The 27,655-nt window shown below is 33.9% G+C and overlaps 1 protein-coding gene across 1 annotated transcript in view; it reads left to right on the top strand.

Moving 5' to 3' along the window:
- Nucleotides 1-27,655, top strand: part of FSIP2 (fibrous sheath interacting protein 2) — a gene marked incomplete at its 5' end in the record, with an annotated part of 129,851 nt that overhangs the window by 24,787 nt on the left and 77,409 nt on the right. The window contains 4 exons of the mRNA XM_082397630.1: nucleotides 5,945-6,060; nucleotides 6,881-6,926; nucleotides 8,132-8,238; nucleotides 10,441-10,501. Of these exons, the coding sequence (XP_082253756.1) occupies nucleotides 5,945-6,060; nucleotides 6,881-6,926; nucleotides 8,132-8,238; nucleotides 10,441-10,501 (330 nt within the window). The remainder of the gene's footprint in view (nucleotides 1-5,944; nucleotides 6,061-6,880; nucleotides 6,927-8,131; nucleotides 8,239-10,440; nucleotides 10,502-27,655) is intronic.

The raw sequence follows: 27,655 nt of genomic DNA, 5'->3' as shown, positions 1-27,655 counted from the left end.
TTTCATTTGTCAATAGTTGACTCCTTTTTATTGCTGAGTAGTAGTCCATTGTGTGTATGTACCAGGTTTATTTATGCATACATCAGTTGAAGGAAATTTGCTTGTTTCCAGATTTTGGTGATTATGAATAGAAAGATGAGAAGTATACATTAAGCTTTTTGTGTGAACAAGGAATTGTTGTATATGTTTAAATTTATAAAGAATTGCCCAACTGTTTTCCAGAGTGGCTATAGCATTTTGCATTCCCTATTTGCTATGCATCCTTGTAACTGTTGGTATTATCAGTAGTTTTTATTTTAGTCATTCTAATAGATGTAATGGTATCTCATTGTGGTTTTCATTTGTATTTGCCTGATGGCTAATGATGATGAATATCTTTTCATATGCTGTTTGCCTTTTGTAAATCCTGCCTGGTGAAGTATCTGTTGAAGCTTTTTGCTCTGTTGAGTTTTGGGAGTTATTTGTATATTCTGAATATAAGTATTTTTCAGGTGTGTGACTTGCAAATATTTTCTCTCAGTCTGTAACTTGCCTTTTAATTTTCTTTTTTCTGTTTCTGATTGATCAGTGTGTCTCCCCCTTTGCCCACATTGCACTGTCTTTGATTACTGTAGCTTGTTATTAAAATGTAGTATAATTCCAGCAACTTTATTTTTCTTCAAAATTTTTATGGATATTTTAATTCATTTACCTGAGTATAAATTTTATACTCAGCTTTACTGCAAAAATTATGCCAGGATTTTTGAATAAAGTATATTAAATCAATCTGTAGATCGATTTAAGGGGGAAAGAAATCTTCACAGGGTCCTTCCAATCAAGGATGTTTAGGTCGTCCTTGATTTCTTTCATAAGTGTTTTGTAGTTTTCAGCATAGAAATCTTGTATATGTTGTGTTATATGTATACATAAGTGCTTCATTTTCGGTACTGTTGTATATGGTATTTTTAAAGTTTGATTTCCAATTGTCCATGGCTGTTGTTTTTACTATGTCTCTTTATACAGATTTTTTAGTGGTTGTTCTAAGTAACAGTGTACTTACTTAGCTTATCACAGTCAACCCTAACTAGATATTCTACCTCTTTATGTAGAATTTGGAAACCTTACCACTATATATGTCTCCTTACTCCTCTCCCCTTTGTTATAATTATCTTATGTATTACATCTACATATACCAAACAGCCACTCAGAGTAATCATCATTTAAATGACTAAATAGGCGAAGAACAGCCTATCATATTTACTCAAATAATTAACATTTTGGTCGCCTGTTAATTCCTGATGTTTCTGGTCCCACGTTTCTTTCTGGTATCATTTTCCTTCAGTCTGTAGAACTTCCCTTAGCATCTCTTTTAGAACAAATTATCTGGCACTGAATTATCTTAGTTTTCCTTCACCTGAGAGTATTTTTATTTTACCTTCATTCCTGAATGATACTATTTACCCTTGATATCGAATTATAAATTGTCAGGCTTTTTTTTTTCCCCAAAACTTTAAAACTGTTGTTCTCCATGGTTCTGATGGATATAGATACCATTATTAAGATATTTTAATATAATTGATATGATATTGTATACAGTGTTTTGTGACTTGCTTTTTATACTCAGCATTATATTTCAAAAGTTTTACCTATGTATTGTCTGACATTTTACTTCCTTTCAGTACTAATCCTATCCCATTGTGTGAATATCCCATTGTGTAAATATACCACAATTTAATATGTTTTTCTTTTGGTGGAGGTATCTGTCATTTGAACAATATTTCACCAAACATTCTATACATATATATCGCCTGGTATTCATGGACAGGTGATTCTCTAGGGGTTATATGCCTCGATATGGGATTTCTGGGTCATGTTCCCTCTTCTGAGAAATTGTTTTTTCAAATCTCTTTTCCATTTTCTTATTGGGTTATTTTTCTTTCTCTTACAGATTTGAAAGATTTTTTTGGTTACACACTCTATTATATACATATATATGGTATAGCAATATCTTCTTCCAATTTGTAATTTGTTTCTATTCTCTTTTTATCTTTTGATGTACAGAAGTTCTTAGTTCAGTATAATAAAATTTTACATTTTTCCTTATAGTTTGTATATTTTGTTACTTTTTATTTGAGGTTCATTTCTATGAGTTCTCTTTGATATGGCAAAGACATTAATCTTTTGTCTTATTTGTGGCACATATTTCCATAATTTTGTTAATGACTTTTTTTAGCCTTATTAAACATTTCAAACATAAGCAAAAACCAACAGAATCCTTATGTGCCTATCTTTCAACTTCAACAACTCGTGGACAGTTTTGTCTTGTCTATGCTCTCAACTTCTCCCTGCTGCCATATTGTTTAAAAGCACATCCCACACATATTATTTCATCCATCAACATATCAATATGTACCTAAAAAATAAGGATTATTTTTTTAATGCGTAAGCACAATACCATGATCACATTGCACAAATAATATTTCCTTAATGTAATCAAATATCTAATCACAATTCAGCTTTCCAGTAATCTCATAAATGTCACAAAAATATTTTGACATTACTTTGAATCTACATTGACACATACTGCAATAGTTTGTATGTCTTTTGAGTCTTTTAATCTATAGGTTCTCCTTCCATATATTCCTCTCCTTCCCTCCCTCCTCTTCTTTAAAATTAGTTTATTTGTTGAAGAAATTGAGTTGCTTGTCTTGTTTAGCTCCTCAGTGACTGAATTTTTGCTGATTGCATCTATATGGTGTATGTTATTTCTTCTGTATTTCCTGTAAAGTATTAGTTAAATCTGTGCACTTTCAGGTTCAGTTTCTTTAGCAAGACTGATGCATACATGATGGTGTATCTTTCCATCAGGAGACTCATAATATTGCATTGTCTTTCTCTTTGTGATATTAGCAGCCATTTATGTTCAAGGCCTTGATCCACAAATTAATTATGGGTTACAAAATTGGGATATTTTTCCTTCTTCATAAACTAGCTAGAAAATTTCTAATAAAAAGAAACTTTCCCCCAACTACTGTTTGGTTACACTGTGATACAGGATACTTGAGAAAAGCAGGCTGATGCTTAATATTTTACCATCATTTATTAGTTTTCAAAATAATGAATTGTTTCAGTAGCATCTTCTAACAGTGAGCAATTAGTTTTGTTTCATTATGAATTCACAGATTTATATAAATTTTATGCGCTTAAAAATTGCTATTACTGTGCTTACTAATGTTGAAATTGTGACAGCTCGGGCCAGTGAGAGCCCCTTCAAGATAACTCTCGAGTCCTTTTTGACACAACCCTAGTGATTTTTGTTAGCTTCCTTGCTATCTGAGAAGACTGGACTATCCAAGCTTATCTTGTACACATTCAGTTGTTTCAACACCAATGAGTTTCATTGGTATCTTTGAGAAGATGAAGTAATCATATATAGTTGGACCTATTTCTGGACATGCTCTTTTCTTTTATTGGTCTATTTGTCCTTATGTGAGTATATTCAATAGCATTCTCTTAATTACCGTAGCTTTATAATAAGTCTTGAAATTTGGCAGTTTGAGTTCTCCAACATTTGTTGTTCTTCTAAGTTGACTTGGTTGTTCTAGGGCCTTTGCATTTCCATAGAAATTTTATTTTTTTTTATTGAAGTATAGTAGATTTACAATATTGCATTAGTTTCAGGTGTACAGCATAACGATTCAGGGTTTTTTTGGGCAGATTATATTCCATTATAGGTTATTACAAGATATTGAGTGTAATTCCCTGTGCTATACAGTAAATCCTTGTTGCTTATCTATTTTATGAATATAGTTTGTATCCATTAATCCCATACTAATTTGTCCCTTCCTTATTCCCTCTCCCCTTTGGTAATCATTAAGTTTGTTTTCTAAGTCTGTGAGTCCGTTTCTGTTTTGTATAGATTCATTTGTATTATTTTTTAGATTCCACATATAAGTGATATCATATAGTATTTGTCTTTCTGTGTCTGACTTAACACACTAAGCATAATATACTCTAGGCCCATCCATGTTACTGCAAACAGCAATATTTCATTATTTTTTATGGTCGCATAATATTCTGTGTGTGTGTGTATACACATACATGATACACCACATCTTCTTAAGCCAATCATTTGTTGATGGGCACTTGGTTATTTCCATGTCTTGACTATTGTAAATAGCAGTGCTGTGAACATTGGCATGTATGTATCTTTTCAGCTCTCCAATTTCTACAACATAGTCAGCTGGGATTTTATTTGGGTTCACCTTTCATTTCTTTTTCTTGCTGGCCAGGACCTCCAGAACAGTGCTGAACAAAATGGTGATCGTGTACATCCTGATCTTGTTCTAAAATATAAGGCTAAGTGATCAATATAAATTAGAATATAGTTCTGGAGATTTGAGGATAGCTTTTATCAAAGGAAGGGCATACCCTCATACTCCTCATTCACTAAGAAGTTTCATCATGAATGGGTGTTGAATTTTATCATGTTTTTCCTTTCATCTTTGAGATAATCGTCTACATTTCCTCCTCTTTTCTCTTACTGTGGTACGTTACTTTGGCTTATTTTTGAATGATAAACTAACCCTGCATTCTTGGAATAAGCCTCACTTATTCATTATGTATTATCTTTTATTGTATATTGTTAGATTCAATTTATTTATAGATTTTGCATCGGAGGATATTGACTGAGTTTTTCTTTTCTTGTAATGTCTTGTAATGATTTTTATATCTGAGTGATTCTGGTCTCAAAGTATGAGTTGGGAGAGGAGTTTACTCCTCTTCAGTTTTCTGGATGAACTTGTGTAGAATTAGTGTAAATTCTTCCTTTGGTATTTTGTGTAATTCAGAAGTAAAGTCTTTTGAGCCTGGAGTTTTCTTTGTAGAAATGTTTTTAACTATATATTCCATTTCTTTAATAGATATGAGGTTCTTCATATTTTCTATTTATTCATGAGTGAGATCTGATTGTTTTTGAGGAAAATCTGTCCCTTTCATATAAGTTTAATTTATTGCTATACATTTTCATAATCTATTATTTTTAGTATTATCTATAGACTGTTATGCTGTTATCTCTAATTTCCCTGATGATGGAAATTTGTGTTTTCTCTTTTTCCTGATCAATCTGGCTTTATCAGTTTTATTGAACTTCTCAAGGAGTCAACTGTCAGTTTATTTTCCCTCTTGTTTTTCTATTTCTTTTTCACTTTGATCTTTACTTATTTCCTTTCTTCTGCTTACTAAGTGTTGACAAGGACGTGGGAGAATTAAAACTCTGACACACTGCTGAATGGTATGAAATGGTACAACCACTTGGGAAAACAGTTTGGCATTTCTTAAAAGTTAGACATATACCTACCGTATGACCCAGCCATTCTACTACTAGGTATTTACCCAATAGAAATGAAAAAGTATGCCCACACAAACACTTGTGCAGGTAAGTTCATAAATATTTGTAAGTTGCCAAAACTGGAAACAACCCAAACAACAGGTGAATAGATAAAGAATGGTAGCATATCCATACAATGGAATACTTCTCAGAAATTTTTTAAAAAAGGAATGAATTATTAAAACATACTATACTGAGTGAAAGAAGCCAGGCAAAAAATACTACATATCACATACTATATGATCCCATTCATATAAAATTCTAGAAAATTCAGATTAATCTTGTGTAAGAGGTACAGAGCAGTGTTGTCTCAGGATGGGAAGAAAGAGATAAATGGATTGCAAAGGTAGATGAGAAAACTTTCAGGGGTATTAGAAATTTTATTTTGGTTGCAGTGATGGCTTCACAGTTATAGATGTATTTTTAAATTGAGGCAACCGTTCAATTTAAATAATAAGTTATAATTAAATTATAATTAAACCACTATAATTAAACCAAACAATTATAATTAAACCATTAAATTATACTTCAGTGAGTTCTTTTTAAAAATACACTGTTTCTTTCATTTACTTTTAGGACCCTTTGTAAACACCATTCATCGGTCTCTAAGTAGTTCAAAGAATGTTGCCAAAAAATCAGTACCTTCTGTTGTTTGTCAGCCAGATGTACAAGATAATGATATTGAACAAAAGGTATGAAATTATGTCTCAAGCTTCTGTATGTGATTATTAATTTATCTAGTTAACTTTTACTTCTGTGAACCATCTCCCTCTCTAGCGTGTTACGGATTGGTTAGGGGTATTAGGATCTATTCATGAGAACTGATCCCTTTCCCTAGATGTGTTGAGTTACCTTTGTGCTAAACTCACTCTCATTAGCAGAAACTAATCCAAACAAACATTTAGCAATTGCAATATCTAATATTTATTGAGCATCTACTGTTGGCCAAAGCCCTGTGACTTTTTCCTGAAGGAAGGGAAGATGAATAAATTGGTCACATAGGATACAAAGAAGAATAAGACATAATCTTTCCCCTTGAGGACTCATTGTCTAATGGGGCAGACAGATACAAAAATGTTATTACAGTAAATTGAGAGTCTGGGATGATAAATTTTATTTTGATTCTAAGCAATGTGTTTTTAAAGCAGTAGATTGGATTAGAATAGGTTGGATTGTATTTCCCTGAAACAGACTGAATGACTAAACGTTTTAGAACCAACCACTAAATAGATTACCATGTCTTTAAACAAAATATGGAGTACTAGAAGAGGGTAAAGTTTGTACGTGGCTGCATATTAAACTCAATTTTGAACTAGTGAAATTTGAGATCCCTGTGGAAGGTGTCCTAGGAGGTTGGTAATAAGTATTGTCCCTGAGACAATTTTCATGAGAGAGTTAGAAGATAAAAGGGAAGAAAATCTGTATTAATTTGGTTGATTGGTAGAAGGTAAAATCTCTTTCAGAAGTGAAGTTACTAATGAATGTTCTTATCTTTAATGTTGTACCATATAGAAAGATGGAGAGACAAATAAAAAATCAAGTATTTTTGATAATAGAGGTAAGAAAATAAAAAACATTCATAATTGTTCTGTTGTTTGTTAAGTACCTAATTATGGTTTCACCATATGGTTTCTCAAGTTACTTGTTATACCTGATTATAAAAACCATGGTTATTTTGGAAAATAAAGCATGGTATAAAACTGTTTTTGAATTTTGATGTTATAATTAGCCTATATGTTTGAATGATTGCTTGATAAGTATGACTTGAAATTTGCGAAGTGTGGAAAAGTTAGAGTCTCTGCTGTAGCTGTTTATAGTGATAGGTAGAGTAAGATACTGACATACTATGGTTCAGTAGCTTATAATACAGAGAAATATCCCCAGGAAGGTCCTCATACTGCACTGGCATCTATTCCCCACAGACAATACATCCTATTTCCCATCTCCCCTTGAGTGGAATATACAATAGCTAAGTTTTTCTGCACCTTGTTAGATTTTTGGAAGTCACTAAAAACACTCTCATGCAAAACCTATATACACACATAGAAAATACTAGACACCTCCATCCAGTGGCCAATGACCACCTCAAATTCAATACAAAAATCAAATTTTTCAACTTCTTGATCCTTCTGTTTTTACCCAGGCACAAAACTTGACTTATCTTTGACTCTTCCTCTTTCTTGAATTTTGTATCCCAAAGTTGCCACTCTCTGTCTAATCTACCTCCTTCATTCCTCTTTCCCTCTCTTTTGCATTCCCACAACTGCTGCCTTTCTTTCCTCCATCTTTGACTATTTCAGTAACCTTCCTCCAACCTCTTCTTCCTCTTTTTAATCCACCCTACATTTTGGTGTAAAGCAATCTTTCTACAACACAGTTTTGGTTATTCCCCTATTCAAGCTGTGAATGGTTTTCCGTCACAGACTGAGTGAAATGCAAACAGTTAAATCTGCCAGTGGTTTGTGGTTAGTTATAGGGATTAAGCTGGCATAATATTAAATAAATTAGGATCAGAGGTTAAGAATCTCAGACTTGTTCCTGAGGGCAGTGGTGAACACTGGAAATTTGTGGGGACTAAACATCAAAAAAGGTCATGTTATTCTTAGAGATACTTCCTTAACTCAGGTAAATCCCTGATTGGTGTATTCCAGTGATTGTGGCAGCTCAGCAGGGAGAACATTGGATCAGTTCTATTCGTTAACATTCACCCTTGTTCCAGCAATATTATCTTTTCATATGTAAAAGTATCTCGTCTTTCTCCAGGAGAGATACATGTCTCAGCTCAAGATTCAAAGATTTCAGCTCAGAATTCAGCTACAAGAAATTTTCCCAGATCTTCACAGTCTTATGTGGGTCCTTCAAAGGATGAGGTATATATTTCTTTTGCCGCAAATGCAAACAATAAATGAAGTACAATCATATGATCATCATTGGTATAAAAAATTCACTCATGAAATGACAATACAGAACAACTTCAGTCCCTGAAATTAATCATACCATAATAAAATTTTAATAGCTCTAGGATAGTCTTCCCAAATATAAGCTACAACATGTTGTTTACAGTACATACGTGCAGCCTTCAGAGGAGGTATCAAATTAGGCTTCTCTGATTGGGCTTTGACTAGTACTGATGGATTGTTCAGAGACAGACATACCGTCTCTCCCCATTTCCTTTTGACCAGTGAACAGTTACTTGCTGTTGAAAAGTTACCAGCAAAAATTCAGGTGCGGCTTCTGAATATAACATAGATATATAGATATTTTTCTCTGTGCATTGCCAGCTTGCTATTATAGGAGTCAAAAGCACATCTTCCATTCCATTAGTAACACAGTGTTAACTGTATCAACTGTGCTAAAAAGTTAACATGGTTTGAAAGAGATTTCAGTAAACTGGAAATTTATTAAATTCTTTCCAAATGAATTCTATTTGATTAGGGTAGAAAGTGGCATCTTCTGTGTCCTCTAATGCATAATGATTGACAGACTACATTATACGTAGCTCATAAATGTAGTATGTTTACTATAATATGCTTCTCTGTAGCACAGTTTTATTATAAACAAGTATTTTACGTTTCAGTGTTCTACTATGTTAATATCCACATTAAGCATGAAAAAGAAATTTCTTAACAACTCTGACATTTAAAGTCCTCATATTGCCCAACAGATGTCAAAGACTATGTCATGTACTAAAAACCAAACCAAAACAACAAAAAAATGAAAAACTTCTTTAAAAACTGTCTATAAATTTTATTATTGACCTTTTTTGAGTAATATGTGTATTCTTAAATTTGCCATCCATATTTCTCTAAAATGAATATTAAATGTCCACAAATATCTAATTTATTATGATAAATACTATGAGAATTTTATTATGATAAGTATCATCCTGTTTCCAACATGTTGTACAAAGCCTACCACTGTCAGAAAATGTATTTCTGGTGGCCTGTGTTCAGCTCTCAGATCTGGGAATAAAAAAGTCTATTGCAGGAATTCCCTGGCAGTCCAGTGGTTAGGGCTTGGCACTTTCACTGCTGGGGGCCTGAGTTCGATCCCTGGTTTAGGAGCTAAGATCCCACAAAGCACATGGTGCAGCCAAAAGAAAAAAAAGTCTATTGCACTGGATTTTCTGCTCTGAGAGCCAAATCCTCATATATTCAGAGAATCTGCTCTCTGCCTTCCAGCTCTGCTTAGTCTTTTATTCTTTTTTTAGCCTTGTTGAAAATTACACCTATTCATTTGTCCCACTGAGTTAACTTCCTTACTGATCAGTGCACTCCAAAGATAATTTAACAATAAATAATATTGTACAGAAAAGAGTTAACATAGCAGGCTTGGGACTGCTGTCTTTGTAGAGGCCTGCTTGCAAGATTGGCCTATGGCTAGTGTTTGGGAACTTGGCTTTTCTAACATTCCCTAACTGATATGGAAATTTCCCTAACTGAATGGGTGGGTGCCTGTACGTAGATTCTGCAAACAATGTGATTTTTGCTGAACATCTTATTTCCTTTTGGGGGGCTAGAATTTCAGATATGCACTAGGCAGAGGATGTCTTCATGACCAGCCTTCAATAAAAACCTTCAGTGCTGAGTTTCTAATGGATTTCTCAGGCTGAAACATTGCACACATGTTGCTGCATTTTTTATTGCTGGAGAAAAGAGCATGTTCAAATGTGTCCTTTTACAGGAGGGAGAGAACATAAGGAAGCCTATGCATGGATTTTTACGGACTCCTCCTATGTCTTTCCCCCTTATTTATCCTATAGTGTATCCTTTTACTGTAATAAATATTAGATGTGAGTACAACTGTATTCTGAGTCCCATGAGTCTTAGCAAATTACCTTATGTGTGCATAGTCTTGTGGCCCTCCTATAATATAACTGTGAACTTTTGAATTGTGTAAATAATTGATGTACTATAACCATCAAAAATGTGTGCATTTCTAAAAATTGACATTTAAGAGTTCTCAGAATCTTAAATCTCTGTATTTTAAATATATAAATAATAGTTGATGTTCAGATCCTGGAAAAAAAAAAATCCTTTGAGAATGTCTGTTTTGTTGTTTGGATTATGTAGAAGGAGATAAATGCTGATTGGAATGAAAGATCAAAGAGACCAAGCTACTTCTGTGAATCAGGTAAACATCAGCAACAGCTATTGAGTAAATTGTGCAGTCTATTAATTCATTCTTTCAACTAACATTTATTGAGCTCCTGATTCATGCCAGGTATGGTGCTAAAGACTGAACAAAGAAAACCCATGGTTCTTACCCAGGGCTGTTACAGTGTAGTAAGGAGATAATCATGCCAATAACCAGAACCCAATACGATAAGTACAATAAAGAAAGTAGGTGTGTGTACAAATCAGAAGAAATATAGAGAAGGCAGTGCCTAGGTCTGCCTGGGGTCCTCAGAGAAGCCTTTACAGAATAGGTCATACTTAAGACATGAAGGATGAGAAGGAATTTTCTATTTCAATTTTGAGAAAATTGATACTTTTTAATGTTAATTGTTCTCTTTCTTTGAGCATTGAATGCCTTTCTATTTGTTTAGAAGTTGTCTTGAATACTGTTTTATTATATACATATATATATGACACATAAATATGTGATTCAGGATAAATATTGGTTTTGTACTTAAGTTTATTCCTATGTAATTTTATCACTTTTGCCACTTTTATAAATATGTTCCCACATTCATGTATAAATAGATTCCTAATGCTAGAGAAACACTGTAAAGTTTTTCATCTTGTATCCAATTACCTTACCAAAATCTCCTGTTAATTTTAATATTTTTGCTAATATCTCATTTTTTATTAATAAACAATTACATGAGAGAATTTTTTAAATTCCCAAATGTTTGTACTCATTTTAATAATCTGTCTAAATATAGTTACTGGAACTTCCAATATTAAGTGGCATGGTAGTTAACAATATGACTGTTAAATTCTGGGTTTTACTTGAAATAGTTTTGGTGTTTTGCCACTTAGGATATTTGCTGTTGGTTTTGGTAAATAATACTTTATTATCTTTAAATAGTGTTTTTTCCTATCTTATGGCTGAAGATGAAATTATGAATTTTATTTATGAAATAAAACTATTAATTTTTGAAAAATCTTTTCTAGTACCTATTGATATAATCATGATATGTTCTTTGATTTATAAGGATTATGTTGATAGATTCTATCATATACTATTTTCCCATTTCAGAAATAAATCAGACTCGTCATATTATATTTTTGTATATTCTCTAAACTGAAGTAAAACATATAATCAGAAAAGACTACAAAATAATATACAGCTCAATGAATTATCACAAAGCAAAACACCCATGAAACCACAATGTAGATTGAGAAATAGAACATTGGAAATCCAGCAGAAGGCCTCATTATACTCACTCCCAATCAATATTCTCCTCCACAGATACTGTCATTATCTTGATTTCTGATATTATAGTTTATATATCCATTTGTGTATATTTGTGCAGTTTCTTATTATCAAGCCAATACTCCACTGTCCTAATTACAAAAGTCTTGTAGTAAATCTTGATATCCAGTAGAGCAGCTAGAGTATTGACTAGTTGACTATTCTTAGCCCTTTGCCTTTCCATATAAATTTTAAAAAGAGCTTGTTGAGTTCCAAAAAAAAAAATCTTACTGGGATTTTTTATTGGAATGGCATTAATCTGGAGATCAGTTTCAGGAGAATTACATCTTTAAAGTATTATATCTTCCAGTCCAGGAACATACGTAACTTTCCTTTAATTTCTCTCACTAATGTTTATACTTTTGTGTCTTAAATATTTTTCATTAGATTTATTCCTAGGAACTTGATTTTTTATGATATTTTAAAGAATATCTTTTAAATTTGTATTTTATAATTATGGATGCTCTGATGAAATAAAACTAAGTTTTCTATATTGGTCAGAAACCTGGGTAACCTCAATTATTATTACTAATAATTTATCTACAGATTATTTTAGACTTTCTACATATATAATAATGTTTTCTACAAATGTCAGCTTTATTTCTTCCTTTCCAATCCTATAGCTATTTTTCTTGACTTCTTAAACTGTCTAGTATCATTAGTGTGTGTTGAATAAGACATTCTTTTTGTTCCCAATCTGAGAGAGAATACTTAACATTTTGTAATTAAGCAGAATGCCTGCTGATTATTTTTTATAGGTCTCAACATATTAAGGACGTTGTCTTAAATCCTTACCCCGCTAAGATCTTTCATTATGAATGGATGTTGAGTTTTGATCAATTGGATTTTGTTTTTGTTTCACAATTACTGAGATGATTATATGACTTTTCTCCTTTATTCTGTTAATGAATTATGTTCATTTTTTAAAATGTTGCTACAGACTTTTCTTCAAATAATAATCATTTGATCGTTATGTAGTATTCTTTTTCTATGCACCTTGATTCAATCTGCTTGTTTTGTTTTACATTTTTTCCTTATATAGTCATAACAGCAATTGGCCTATAATTTTCACTTCTCATAATATCTTTTTTAACATAAAGGTTGTACTATCTTTATAAGTGTTCCATCCTTTATTTTCTTCTGGAAGACCTAGGTAGAATATTGGGGTAATTTTTTCCTTAAACATTTTATAGAATTTACTGGTGACAGTATCTGGGCCAGGAGTTACTTTGTTAGGTAGTTCTTTTTTTTTTAATTTTTATTAATTTTTATTTATTATTTTTGGCTGTGTTGGGTCTTCGTTTCTGTGCGAGGGCTTTCTCTAGTTGCGGTGAGCGGGGGCCACTCTTCATCGCGGTGCGCGGGCCTCTCACTGTCGTGGACTCTCTTGTTGCGGAGCACAGGCTCCAGACGCGCAGGCTCAGTAGTTGTGGCTCACGGGCCCAGTTGCTCCGCAGCATGTGGGATCCTCCCAGACCAGGGCTCGAACCCGTGTCCCCTGCATTGGCAGGCAGATTCTCAACCACTGCACCACCAGGGAAGCCCCTGTTAGATAGTTCTTAATTACAATTAAACATTTTTAAATATAGGATCATTTAGTTGTTAGTCTAGTAATTTATCTTTTTCTAGAAATTTATCAATTTGCCTAAGTTTCCAAATGTATTAGCATAAAATTATTCATAATATCTTGTGTACGTATCCTAATACTAATATTTTAATTTTTTAATTAAAATTAAAAGCATTCAGAAAATACAAATTTGTGTTCAGTAAATCATCACAAAGCACACAAATCTATGTAACCCCTGATATGAACAATAATATTATCTGCACTGCAAAAACACTCATTCTTTTCCCTCCAAATCAAAACATCCTGCCTCCTTTTCATTCTCTTGATTTCTACCACAATAGATTAGTACTGCCTGTTTTTGAACTTTATATATAAATGAAATCAAGGTATGCTTTGTTTCTGGCTGCCTCTCTCAATATTATGTTTCTGAGTTTCATACTATTTTTGTGTGTCATTGTAATTCATTTTAATTGTTATATAGTATTCCACTTTATGAACATACAATTTATTCTGTTTATGGATATATGGATTTTCCAGATATGAACTGTTATGAGTAATATTTATGAACTTTCTAGCACATTTGTGTGTGAGTGTGTTCTATGGATATATATCTAAGAATAAAACTGCTTGGCCATTGGATATGTATATACACTAGTAGATAATGCTCAAGAGTTTCCTGAAGGGGTCTCACCAATTTAAAGTTTTACCAGCAGTTAATGAGAGTTCTTGTGATTTCATATCCAGCCATCTCAACACTTTGGTATTATAGTCTTTAATTTTAGCCATTCCAGTAGATTGTTATGTTATTGAGGTTTTAATTAACATTTCTCTTATTAGTAATGAATTTTCATATCTTTATTGGCTACTTGGATATCTCCTTTTGTGAAGGTTCTACTTAAGCCCCTTACCTATTTTTCTATGAGTTTGTGCCTCTGCTTCTTACTAATTTGTTAGCAGGTTTTTTTAATATTCTGCATAATGAATCCTTTGTTGTATATAATGGTGTAATATATTCTCACACTATATGCCTTTTCTCTCTTTTATTAAGGCTTTTGAAGAACACGTTATTATCATTCAAATTACCATTTATTTTTGATGAGTTATTTCTGTGTCCTGTGTAAGAAATCTTTTCCTAGCCAATGTTATTTCTTTGATTTTTTTTGTGAGAAAACTTAAGATCTATTCCGTTAGCAGATTTCAATTATGCAGTACAGTATTATCAACTACAGACACTATGTTATACATTAGATCCTCAGACTTTGTTCATCTTATATATAAAAGGTTTACCCTTTTACCAGCTTCTCCCTATTTGCTTCTTATTCCAGCCCCTGGCAACCACCATTCTACTCTCTGTTCCTATGAGTTCAACATTTTTTTTAAGATTCCACATAAAACTGTAATCTTGCAGCATTTGTGTCTCTGTGTGACTTATTTCAGCTAGCATAATATGCCCTCCAGCTTCATCCATGTTTTCCCAGATGGTGAGTGTGTGTGTGTGTGTGTGTGTGTGTGTGTGTGTGTGTGTGTGTGTGTGTGTTTAGATAATATATTTTCTTTATGCATTCATTCATCAACAGACGCTGACATTGTTTCCATACCTTGGTTATTGTGAATAATGCTGCAATGACCATGGTAGTACAGATATCTCTTTAAGATAATGATTTCATTTTTTGTGTGTATAGACCTGGAAGTGGAGTTGCTGGATCATATGGTAGTTCTATCTTTAATTTCCTGAGGAACCTCCATACTGTTTTCCAGAATGGCTGTACTATTTTACATTTTCACCAACAGTGTATATGTGTACCCTTTAACCCACATCCTCACCAGAATTTATCTCTTGTCTTTTTTATATCACCTCACACCTATTAGGATGTATATCTTATTGTAGTTTTGATTTGCATTTTCTTGATGATTATTGATGTTGAGCACCTTTTCACATACCTGTTGGCCATTTGTAGGTTTAAATTGGAAAATGTCAGTTCAGTCTCTCTGCCCATTTTTTAATTGGGTATTATGGATTTTTTGCTATTGAATTGTATCCTTATGTATTTTGGATGTTAACCACATATCAGATACGATGTTTGCAACTATTCTATCCCATTCCATGGATTGTCTGTTCATTTTGTTTATGGTTTTCTTTGCTGTGCAAAAGCTTTTTAGTTGAAGTGATCCCATTTATTTTTGCTTTCATTTTCTTTGTTTTGCTGTCAAATCCAAAAAATCATTGCCAAGACCAATGTCAGGGGGCTTAGTTTTCTTCTAAGAGTTTTATAATTTCAGATCTTACGTTCAAGTTTTTAATCTATTCTGAGTTGTATTTCGTGTACTGTATAAGGTAGGGCTCCAGTTTCATTCTTTTGCATGCAGTTGTCCAGTTTTCCCAACACTATTTTTTAAAAACACTATGCTTTCTGCATTGCATATTCCTGACTCCTTTGTTATAAGTTAATTGAATGTATATATATACATATACATATATGCATGGGTTTACTTCTGAGCTCTCTACTCTCCCCCATCTACCTCTGTGCCAGTACTATGCTGTTTTGATTACTGTAGCTCTGTAATTTAGTTTAAAATCAAGAAGTGTGATGCCTCTAGCTTTGTTCTTCTTTCTCAAGATTGCTTTGGCTATTCAGGATCTATTATGGTTTGATATACATTCTAGGACTGTTCTATTTCTGTGAAAGATACCATTGGAATTTTGATATAGACTGCATTAAATCAGTAGATCACATTTGGACACTTTAACAATATTAATTCTTCCCATCCATGTTAAGGCATATCTGTCCGTTTATTTGTATCTTCAGTTTCTTCCATCAATGTCCTGTAGTTTTCAGTGTACAGGTCTTTCACCTCCTTTGTTAAATTTATTCCTAAATATATTATTCTGTTTGATGCTATCTAAATGGAATTATTTTGTTAATTTCTTTTTCTGATAGTTTGTTATTAGTGTACAGACACATAACTGATTTTTATATACTGATTTTTGTATGCTATGTCTTTACTGAATTCGATTATTAGCTCCTACAGTTTTTTTGGTGCATTCTTTAGGGTTTTCTCTTTATAATATCATGTCATCTGTAAATAGAGATAATATTACTGCTTTGTTTCTGATTTAGTTATATTTTATTTCTTTTTCTTGCCTAATTGCTCTGGCTAGGACTTCCAGTACTGTGTGAATAAAAGTGGCAAGAGTTGGCATCCTTGTCTTGTTCCTGACCTAGAGCAAAAGTTTTCAGCTTTTCACCACTGAATATGATATTAGCTGGGGACTTGTGTGGTCTTTATTATGTTGAGGAACATTCATTCTATGCCCAATTTATTGAGAATTTCTATCATGAAATGGTGCTAAATTTTGTCAAATATTTTTTATGCATCTAGAGATGATCATATGATTTTTAGCCTTCATTTTGTTAATGTGGTGTATTACAGTTAACCACTTGCATATGTTGAACCATTCTTGCATCACAGGGATAAATCCCACTCGATCCTGGCATATGATTCTTTTAATGTACTACTGAATTGGTTTGCTAATATTTTGTTTTGAATTTTAACATCTGTGTTCATCAGGGATATTGGCCTATAGCTTTTTTTTTTTTTTTTTTTTGGAAGAGTTTGATAAGGATTTGTATTAATTCATCTTTAAATGTTTGGTCAATTCACCAGTGAAACCATCTGGTCCTGGACTTTTCTTTGCTGGAAGGTTTTAATTTTTTTCATTGAACTATAGTTGATTTACAGTGTTGTGCCACTCTCTTCTGTACAGCAGAGTGACTCAGTTATACACATATATACATTCTTTTTTTATATTATTTTCCATTACGGTTTATCATAGGATATTGAACATAGTTCCCTGTGTGGAAGGTTTTTGATTACTGATTCAATCTCCTTATTAGTAATTGGTCTGTCAGATATTCTACTTCTTTATAATTCCATCTTGGTAGGTTGGATGTTTCTAAGAATTTATCCATTTCTTCTAGGTTATCTAATTTGTTGGGATATAATTATTCATGGTAGTTTATTATTATCCTTTGACTTTATGTGGTATCAACTGTAATGTCTCCTTTCTTCATTTCTAGTTTTGAGTCTTTCCCCCTTTTTTTTCCTGTTAAGTCAAGCTAAAGGTTTGTCTATTTTGTTAATCTTTTTTAAAAAGTACTTATTTTTATTAATCTTTCCTATTTTCTTTTTAGTCTCTATTTTATTTATTTCCACTCTGATCTTTGTTATTACCTTCCATCTGTTATCTTTGGGCTTAGTTTGTCCTTCTTCAATTAGTTCCTTGAGCTGTTAAAGCTAAGGTGTTTATTTCAGATATTTTTCTTCTCAGAAAATCAGTAATGCAACAGAGGTCCTACGTTGACACAGTAGACAAGTTTGACTTAATTGACATCTACAGGATACTACATCCAAAAAAAAAAAAAAAAAGACTACACATTCTTCTCAAGCATGCGTGGAAAGCTCTAGAACAGACCATATACTAAGGTAACCAAACAAGCTCCAACAAATTTGAGAGGTTAGATATTATTTCAAGCATCTTTTCTGACCACAAGAGTATGAAACCAGAAATCAACCCTAGAAAGAAAAATGGGAAAAGAATGAACACTAATGGAGACTAAACAACATGATACTTAAAAACCAATAGGTCAATGATGAAATCAAAGAAGACATCAGAAAATAACTCAAGATAAACAAAAAAGAACTCACAACCATACAAAATCTATGGGATACAGCAGAAGCACTTCTATATACAAAACTACAACAGTCACACAGAGATAGAAAACAAATATATGGTTTCCAAAGGGGAGAAGGGAGGGAAGGAGAGACAAATGAGAGGAGTATGGGATTAACAGATACAAACTACTATACATAAAATACATAAGCAACAAGGATTTACTGTTTAGCATGAAGAATTAAATTCAGTATTTTGTAATCTATAATGGAATATAATCTGAAAATATATATATAACTGAATTACTATACACCTGAAGCAAAGGAAATATTGTAAATCAATTGTAATTTAATTAAAAAAATAAGTAAGCAAAAAGTAAGTTTAATAAAAAAGTCAAAGTCAAACATCCATTTTTCCATAGAGATAAGGACAGAGCATTCCCAGCCAAGCTATTAACTCTGTCTTCCAAAACTGTGGAATTTTGTTTTGTTTTTTATTCTATTCTAATAATACCCTCTATGCTAAACATTTTCCTGTGAGTGTAGCTCACAACTGTAGATTTTGATGTAAATTGTTCTGTTTTTTATTGGTTTACACATAGATTTTACTTCCCCTCTTAAATTCTCTTTCAAAACAGGTATCTGTGCATATTTTTAAATTTCTAATAAATAATTTTGGTAACATTCTTATTTTTAATTTCTTTGAATTAGTATCAGAAAATATAGCCTTTAAACCTCTCTTCGTTGAAGTTAAGTTTTCTTCGTGGCCAAATATGTATCGATATTTTTTAATGTTCCACAGATATACCAAAAAAATGTCTATTCTTTATTTGAGAGACCTAAGGTTTTAATTCATGCATTGGCCAGCCATGAAGTTTCTATTGCAACTATTCAACTCTGCCACTGTAGCTGGAAATCAGCCATAGGCAATATGCAGTGAATGGGCATAGCTTGAGTCTTTCATCAGTTTTGCTTTTGACAATGTCACATGTAGTTCTCAGCCCTATGATTGCTGGGTTCCTCTTAAGTGAGTTTTTAATTTTCTCTACTTGGTCATGCGTTTTTTTATGACCTTAGCTGTTAGGCCTATGTATTAGCAGGAAATCAGCAAGTAGAGGAAACCACAATTATTTCTGCATAAGAGGAACAGGATGAATAGAATCATAAATAACCCTCTGTTAAGAGAAACTTCCTGTACCTCCCCTCAGGTATAATTTGTAGCCCTTTCTTACCTTCAGGACCTACAGCAAACCAGTCTACCAGTAGAGCTCCCCTTCAGGTCCTCTCAGTGTAAAACCGTTATCTCCCTTGCCTTCCTCCCCACGTGAATAACTGTTTGCCTGAGAACTTTTTTTTCTTTTTTAATTTTTACTAGAGTGTAGTTGATTTAAAATACTGTGTTAGTTTCAGGTGTACAGCAGAGTGAGTCAGTTATACATATACATATATCCACTCTTTTTTAGATTCTTTTCCCATATAGGCCATTATACATTACAGAGTACTGAGTAGAGTTCCCTGTCATATACAGTATGTCCTTATTAGTTATCTATTTTATATATATATATAGTTATCCATATATATATACACATACACTGTGTATATAAATATAGTATGTATATGTCAATCCAATTCTCTCAATTTATCCCTTCCCCCCTTTACCCCATAGTAATCACAAGTTTGTTTTCTACATCTGTGACTTTTTGTTTTGTAAATAAGTTCATTTGTACCTTTTTTTTTTCCTAGATCCCACATATAAGTGATATCATATGATATTTGTCTTTCTCTGTCTGACTTCACTCAGTATGACAATCTCTAGGTCCATACATGTTGCTGCAAATGGCATTATTTTGTTCTTTTTTATGGCTGAGAATATTCCATTGTATATATGTACCACATCTTCTTTATCCATTCCTCCGTTATGGACATTTATGTTGTTTCCAGGTCCTGACTATTGTAAACAGTGCTGCAGTGAACATTGGGGTGCATGTATCTTTTTGAACTATGTTTTTCTCCAGATATATGCCCAGGAGTGGGATTGCTGGATCATATGGTAAATCTATTTTTAGTTTTTTAAGGAACATCCATACTGTTCTCCATAGTGGCTGTACCAGTTTACATTCCCATCAACAGTGCAAGAGGGTTCCCTTTTCTCCACCTCCTCTCCAGCATTTATTGTTTGCAGATTTTTTGATGATGGGCACTCAGACCAGTGTGAGGTGATACCTCATGTAGTTTTGATTTGCATTCCTCTAATAATTAGTGAGGTTGAGCATATTTCCATGTGCTATTTGGCCATTGACATGTTTTCTTTGGAGAAATGTCTATTTAGATCTTACGCCCATTTTTTGATTGGGTTGTTCGTGCTTTTGATACTGAGCTGCAAGAGCTGTCTGTATATTTTGGAAATTAACCCCTTGTTGGTCGCATCATTTGCAGATATTTTCTCCCATTCTGTAGGTTGTCATTTCATTTTGTTTATGGTTTCACAGCACCACTTATTAAAAAGACTGTCTTTTCTCCATTGTATATTCTTGCCTCCTTTGCCATAGGTTAGGTGACCACAGGTGCATGGGTTTATTTCTGGGCTTTCTATCCTGTTCCACTGATCTAGATTTCTTTTTTTGTGCCAGTACCATACTGTTTTGATTACTGTGGCTTTGCAGTATAGCCTGACGTCAGAGAGTGTGATTACTCCAGCTCCATTTTTCTTTCTCAAGATTGCTTTGGCTATTCAGGGTCTTTCGTGTTTCCATACAAATTGTAAAAATATTTGTTCTAATTCTGTCAAAAATGTCATTGGTAATTTGATAGGGATTGCATTGAATCTGTAGATTACTTTGGGTAGTATAGTCATTTTCACAATATTGATTCTTCCAATCCAGGAACATGGTATATCTCTCCATCTGTTTGTGTCATCTTTGATTTCTTTTGTCAGTAGCTTAAACTCAGTACTTATTCTGAGTACAAGCATTTGCCTCCTTAGGTAGGTTTATTCCTAGGTATTTTATTTGTCTTGATGTGATGGTAAATGGGATTGTTTCCTTAATTTATCTTTCTGATCTTTCATTATTAGTGTATAGGAATGCAAGATATTTCTGTGTATTAATTATGTATCGTGCAACTTTACAGAATTCATTGATAAGCTCTAGTACTTTTCTGGTAGCATCTTTAGGGTTTTCTATGTATAATATCATGTTATCTGCAAACAGTGACAGTTTTACTTCTTCTTTTCCAATCTGGATTCCTTTTATTTCATTTTGTTCACTGATTGTGTGGCTAGGACTTCCAAAACTATGTTGAATAGTAGTGGCAAGAGTGGACATCCTTGTCTTGTTCCTGACCCTAGAGGAAATGCTTTCAGTTTTTGCCATTGAGAATGATGTTTGCTGTGGGTTTGTTGTATATGACCTTTATTATGTTGAAGTAGGTTCCCTCTATGCCCACTTTATGGAGAGTTTTTATCATAAATGGGTGTTGAAATTTGTCAGAAGCTTTTTCTTCATCTATTGAGATGATCATATGGTTTTTATTCTTCAATTTGTTAATACAGTGTATCACATTGATTGGTTTGCATATATTGAAGAATCCTTGCATCCCTGAGCTAAATCCCACTTGATCATGGTGTATGAACCTTTTAATGTGTTGTTGGATTTGGTTGGCTAGTATTTTGTTGAGGATTTTTGCATCTATGTTCATAGGTGATATTGGCCTGTAATTTTCTTTTTTTGTGACATCTTTGTCTGGTTTTGGTATCAGGGTGATGGTGGCCTCATACAATGAGCTTGGGAAGTATTCCTTCCCTTCCTCTGCAATTTTCTGAAGAGTTCCAGAAGGTAGGTGTTAACTCTTCTCTAAATGTTTTACAGAATTCCCCTGTGAAGCTATCTGTTCCTGGACTTGTGTTTGCTGCAAGTTTTTAAATCATAGTTTCAATTTCAGTACTTGTGTTTGGTCTGTTCATATATTCTATTTCTTCCTGGTTCAATATTGGAAGGTTGTACCTTTCTAAGAATTTGTCTGTTTCTTCTAGGTTGTCCATTTTATTTGTGTATGGTTGCTTGTAATAGTCTCTTATGATCCTTTGTATTCCTGTGGTGTCAGTTGTAACATCCATTTTTCATTTCTAATTTCATTGATTGGAGCCCTCTCCCTTTATTTCTTGATGAGTATAGCTAAAGGTTTATCAGTTTTGTTGTTCCAAAAGAACTAGCTTTTCGTTTCATTGATCTTTGCTGTTGTTTTCTTTATCTCCATTTCATTTATTTCTGTTCTGATTTTTATGATTTCTTTTCCTTCTACTAACTTTGGGCTTTGTTTGTTCTTGTTTCTCTAGTTGCTTTAGGTGTAAGGTTAGGTTGTTTGAGATTTTTCTTGTTTTCTGAGGTAAGATTGTTTTGCTATAAACTTCCATCTTAGAACTCCTTTTGCTGTATCCCATAGGTTTTGGATTCTCTTTCTTTTGTTGTCATTTGTCTCTAGGTATTATTTGATTTCCTCTTTGATTTCTTCAGTGATCCATTGGTTGTTTAGTAACATATTGTTTAGCCTCCATGTGTTTGTGTTTTTTATAGTTTTTATTCCTGTAATTGATTTCTAAACTCATAGTGTTGTGGTCAGAAAAGATGCTTGATATGATTTCAATTTCCTTAAATTTTCCGAGGCTTGATTTGTGACACAAGGTGTGATCTATCCTGGAGAATGTTCTGTGTGCACTTGAGAAGAAAGCGTATTCTGCTGGTTTTGGATGGAATGTTCTATAAATATCAAGTCTGTCTTCTCTAATGTGTCATTTAAGGCTTCTGTTTCCTTATTAATTTTCTGTCTGCATGATCTGCTATTAGTGTAAGTGGGGTCTTAAAGTCCCCCACTATTGTGTTACTTTTGATTTCCCTTTTTATGGCCATTAGCATTTGCTTTATATATTGGTCCGCCTATGTTGGGTGCATATATATTTACAATTGTTATATCTTCTTCTTGGAATGATCCCTTGATCATTATGTAGTGTCCTTCCTTGTCTCTTATTTTAAAGTCTATTTTGTCTGATATGAGTATTGCTACTGCAGCTTTCTTTGATTTCTATTTGCATGGAATATCTTTTTCCATGCCCTCACTTTCAGTCTGTGTGTGTCCCGGGTCTGAAGTTGGTCTCTTATAGACAGCATATACACAGGTCTTGTTTTGTATCTATTCAGCCATTCTGTGTCTATTGGTTGGAGCATTTAATCCATTTAATCCATTTACATTTTAGGTAATTATTGATATGTATGTTCCTATTGATATGTATGTTACCATTTTCTTAATTGTTTTGAGTTTGTTTTTGTAGGTCTTTTTTCATCCCTTCCTCTTTTGTTCTCTTCTCTTGTGGTTTGATGACCATCTTTAGTGTTGTGTTTGGGTTGCTTTTTCTTTTTTGTGTGTGTATCTATTTTTTGGTTTGCATTTCCCATGAGGTTTTGATGTAGCAGTCTATATATATACAAGGTTGTTTTAAGTTGCTGGTCTCTCAATTTCAAATGTAATTCCCATTTCCTGTATTTGTACTCTCCTCTTCTCATGTTTGCTGGTTTTGATATCATATTTGTGTATGGATGATTTCCTACTTTTACTGTAGGTTTGCTTTCACCAGTGCACTTTCCAATTTGTGGTTTTCTTGTTTCCAGTTGTGGCCTTTTTTTTTTTTTTTTTTAACCTCACCTGCCTAGAGAAGTTCCTTTAGCATTTGTTGTAAAGCTGGTTTGGTGGTGCTGAATTCTCTTAGCCATTGCTTGTCTGTAAAGCTTTTGATTTCTCCATCGAATCTGAATGAGAGCCTTGCTGGGTACAGTATTCTTGGCTGTAGGTTTTTCCCTTTCATCACTTTAAACATATCCTGCCACTCCGTTCTAGCCTGCAGAGTTTCTGCTGAAAAATCAGCTGATAACCATTGGGGATTCCCTTGTATGTTGTTTGTTGATTTTCCCTTGTTGCTTTCAATATTTTTTCTTTGTATTAATTTTTGTTCATTTGATTAATATGTGTCTCAGCATGTTCCTTCTTGGGTTTATCCTGTATGGGACTCTCTGTGCTTCCTGCACTTGGGTGACGATTTCCTTTCCCATGTTAGGGAAGTTTTCTACTCTAATCTCTTCAAATATTTTCTCAGGCCCTTTCTCTTCTTCTGGCACCACTATAATTCAAATGTTGGTGTGTTTAATGTTGTCCCAGAGGTCTCTGAGACTGTCCTCATTTCTTTTAATTCTTTTTTTCTTTATTCTATTCTACAGCAGTGATTTCCACCATTCTATCTTCTAGCTCACTTATCCATTCTTCTTCCTCATTTATTCTCCTATCAATTCCTTCTAGTGTATTTTTCATTTCAGTTATTGTATTGTTCATTTCTGATTGTTTGTTCTTTAGTTTTTCTAGGTCTTTGTTAAACATTTCTTGTATCATCTCGATCTGATCCTCCATTCTTTTTCTGAGATTTTAGATCATCTTTACTATCATTACTCTGAATTCTTTTTCAGGTATATTTCCTATCTCCTCTTCATTTATTTGGTCTTGTAGGTTTTTATCTTGCTCCTTCTGCAACATATTTCTGTCGTCTCATTCTATCTAAGTTACAGTGTTTGTGGTCTCCTTTCCACGGGCTGCAGGATCATAGTTCCTCTTGCTTCTGGTATCTGCCCCTTGGTGGGTGAGGTTGGTCCAGGCTTCCTGGTGGGAGGGACAGATGCCTGCCCTCTGGTGGGTGGACCTGGGTGTTGTCCCTCTGGTGGGCAGGGCCATGTCCGGGGTGTGTTTTGGGGTGTCTGTGAGCTTAGTACAACTTTAGGCAGCCTGTCTGCTGATGGGTAGGGCTGTGTTCCTGTCTTGCTGGTTGTTTGGCCTGAGGCATTCCAGCACTGGAGCCTGCAGTCTGTTGGGTGGGGTTGGTTCTTGGTGCCAAAATGGGGACCTCCAAGAGAGCTCACGCCAGTTAATATTCTCTGGGGCCTCTGCTACCAGTCCTCTTGCCCACACGCTGAGGTACAACCAACCAACCCCCACCTCCCCAGGAGACCCTCCAAGACCCCTAGGTAGATCTAGCCCAGGTTCCTATGGACGTATTGCTTTATGCTGAGTCCCAGTGCACATGAAACCTTGTGTGCACCCTCCAAGAGTGCAGCACGTGCACTCAAGCCCTGCTGGGCTTCAAGGCTAAATGCTCTGGAGGTTCTTCCTCCCGATGCCAGACCCTCAGACTGTCTTGGAGTCTCAGAGGGCTATTGTTATGTGAGAACATCCCTATGTAGCCTGCTTGGGTTTAATTTTTTTTTTTTTTTTTTTTTTGGTGCAAGGGCTGTTTTTAGTACGGATGACTACCACCTCTTTTCTCAGTGTATGCCCTATCTCTTTGACAGAGGGTTTGACTGGTGTTTTGCTGACTATAGCCTGCCCTGGATGTTGACTGGGGCCTCCCCTTTGCTCTGTGGTGGTCACTGCCCTGTCAGGGGCAGGGTCTGCTCCCTAGTTGTCCACATAGAGGCCCCCAGATCTGTTTCTTAGCTGTGTTTCTGGTCTATGATGTGAGGTAGGTGGGACTGGAGCACTCCCATGGGGAGAGAAGCCACTGAGTATTCCACCTCTGGAGCTGTTCACCTGTGAGCGTGCTCTGTTGTGTCCCCTTTCGCCTATTGTGCGGGCTCACAAAGTACACTGTTGTTGGTACTGCTCTCAGTCCCAGCTTAACCGTGGGTATACCAGCAATTGCTACTGACTCCCTGCCTGAGAACTGTTCTTTTGAAAGATCTGTCCTCACCCACTTATCTGGAATGCCAGCTTGCTAATATATGCAGATACCATATATGTGTGGATCTGTTTCTGATTTCTCTATTCTGTTCCAAAAGATCAGTTTGTCATTGCACTAGTATCACACTGTTGATGATTCACAATGTCTTGACATCAGTAAGAAGACATCTCATCCACCAGCTCCCATCTGCTACCACTTTTACCACTTTGTTCTACTTTTCTGGGAGTGCCTTGGCTAAATCTATCTTCCTCCATATAAATTTTAAATTGACCTGCCAGTCAGAAACACACGCAAACACACACAGCTGAAGTGTTGACTGAAACTGCATTGAAACTGTAAATTAATAAGGGGAGAACAGATATCTTTTCAATACTGATTCTCCCTATGAGCGTAAATGGTCTGTCACTCCATTTTATGGAAATTTCATTTCTTTAAGTTTAGTATTTTCGCCAGAAGCATCTTACACATCTTTTTGTTAGATTTGTTCCTAGGTACTAACTATTTCTATTGCTATTAAAAATGATATATTCTCTAACTACTTGTTACTAATGTATAGAAATGTGATTGATTTTTATATGATTATGTGTCCAGCAACCTTTTCAAATTCTCTAATTCTTATTCCTTATTTGTTGATTCTTTTGTTTTTTAATATAAATATATTACCGATAAATAATGACAGATTAGTTACTTTATTTGCAATCTTAATATTTTTAAATTATTTCTTGTACTCTTCCCATTTCTAGGGCCTTCAGAGAAATGGTGAATAAGATGATGAAAGTGGGCTTTTTGTCTTCTTTCTGATTTAAAATGTTTTAAAATTATTCACCATTAAATATGATGCCCACTGTAATATATTGGTAGATGCCAGGTTAAGAAAATGCCCTTCTATTTCTAATTTGCTAAGGTTTATCAGTAAATGTTGACTTTTTAGTGCATCTCTTGTTGAGATGATCACTTTTTATTCTCAGAACAATCATTCATTCCTTGATTAAATCAAATTTATTCATCATGTATTATCTTATACATTTCTAGATTAGATTTTCTAGTAATTTTTGTAGGATTTTAGCATCCAGGTTCTTGAGAGAAGTTCGGCTGTAATTTTCCTTTTTCATAGTTTTCTGGTGTGGTTTTTGTACAAGTTTACAGTAGCTTTATGAGTTATATTACCTCTTTATTATTTTCTGGAAGTTTCTAAAGTTAGAATCGTATATTTCATAAATGCTTGGTAGAAATTACTGGCAAAATAACCTGGTCCTGGCTCTCTATGTGACAAAAACTTTACAGATTCAATGACTTTAGTGATTCAGAACTATTCCTATTTTTCGTTTCTTTTCAGATTTTTTGGGCATGTTAGACTTTTCTTGAAAATGTATTCAGTTCATCTGAATTTTCAAATTTATTGACATAAATTTATCATATATCCTCTCCATACATATTGAAAGGATAGGATTATTGAAAGGTAGTATGGCATAGCGGGAAAGAACACATACTCTGACCCCAGACTAGTTAAGTTGAATCCACACTCCCACACTTAAATTTATGTTTGGCCAAGTTGTTCAACTTCTCTGTTCTTTAGTTTTTCCAACTATAAAATGAGAATAATAATAGTACGTTGTTCATATGATTGCTATGGCAATTCAATAACTTAATATTTGTCAAGTGCTTAGAACTGTGTATGACTCTAAATTGGTGGTATGTACAAAAGAGATTTTGAAATGTACTGCAAAATTTGATGTGCAGTATTTTTATTCTTCTCTAAATCATATCTAAATTCCAATTTTGTGTGTTATTTTGTATGTTATTTTGTATACATGAGTTTAAAAATTTCAAGTATATTGGATTTGTTTTTCTTTTTGTT

Source organism: Balaenoptera borealis (assembly GCF_965194805.1).
Source record: "Balaenoptera borealis genome assembly, chromosome: 6".
NCBI classification, from domain to species: domain Eukaryota; kingdom Metazoa; phylum Chordata; class Mammalia; order Artiodactyla; family Balaenopteridae; genus Balaenoptera; species Balaenoptera borealis.
The sequence above is the reverse complement of the archived record's forward strand: the minus strand, read 5'-3'. Positions and strand labels throughout refer to the sequence as shown.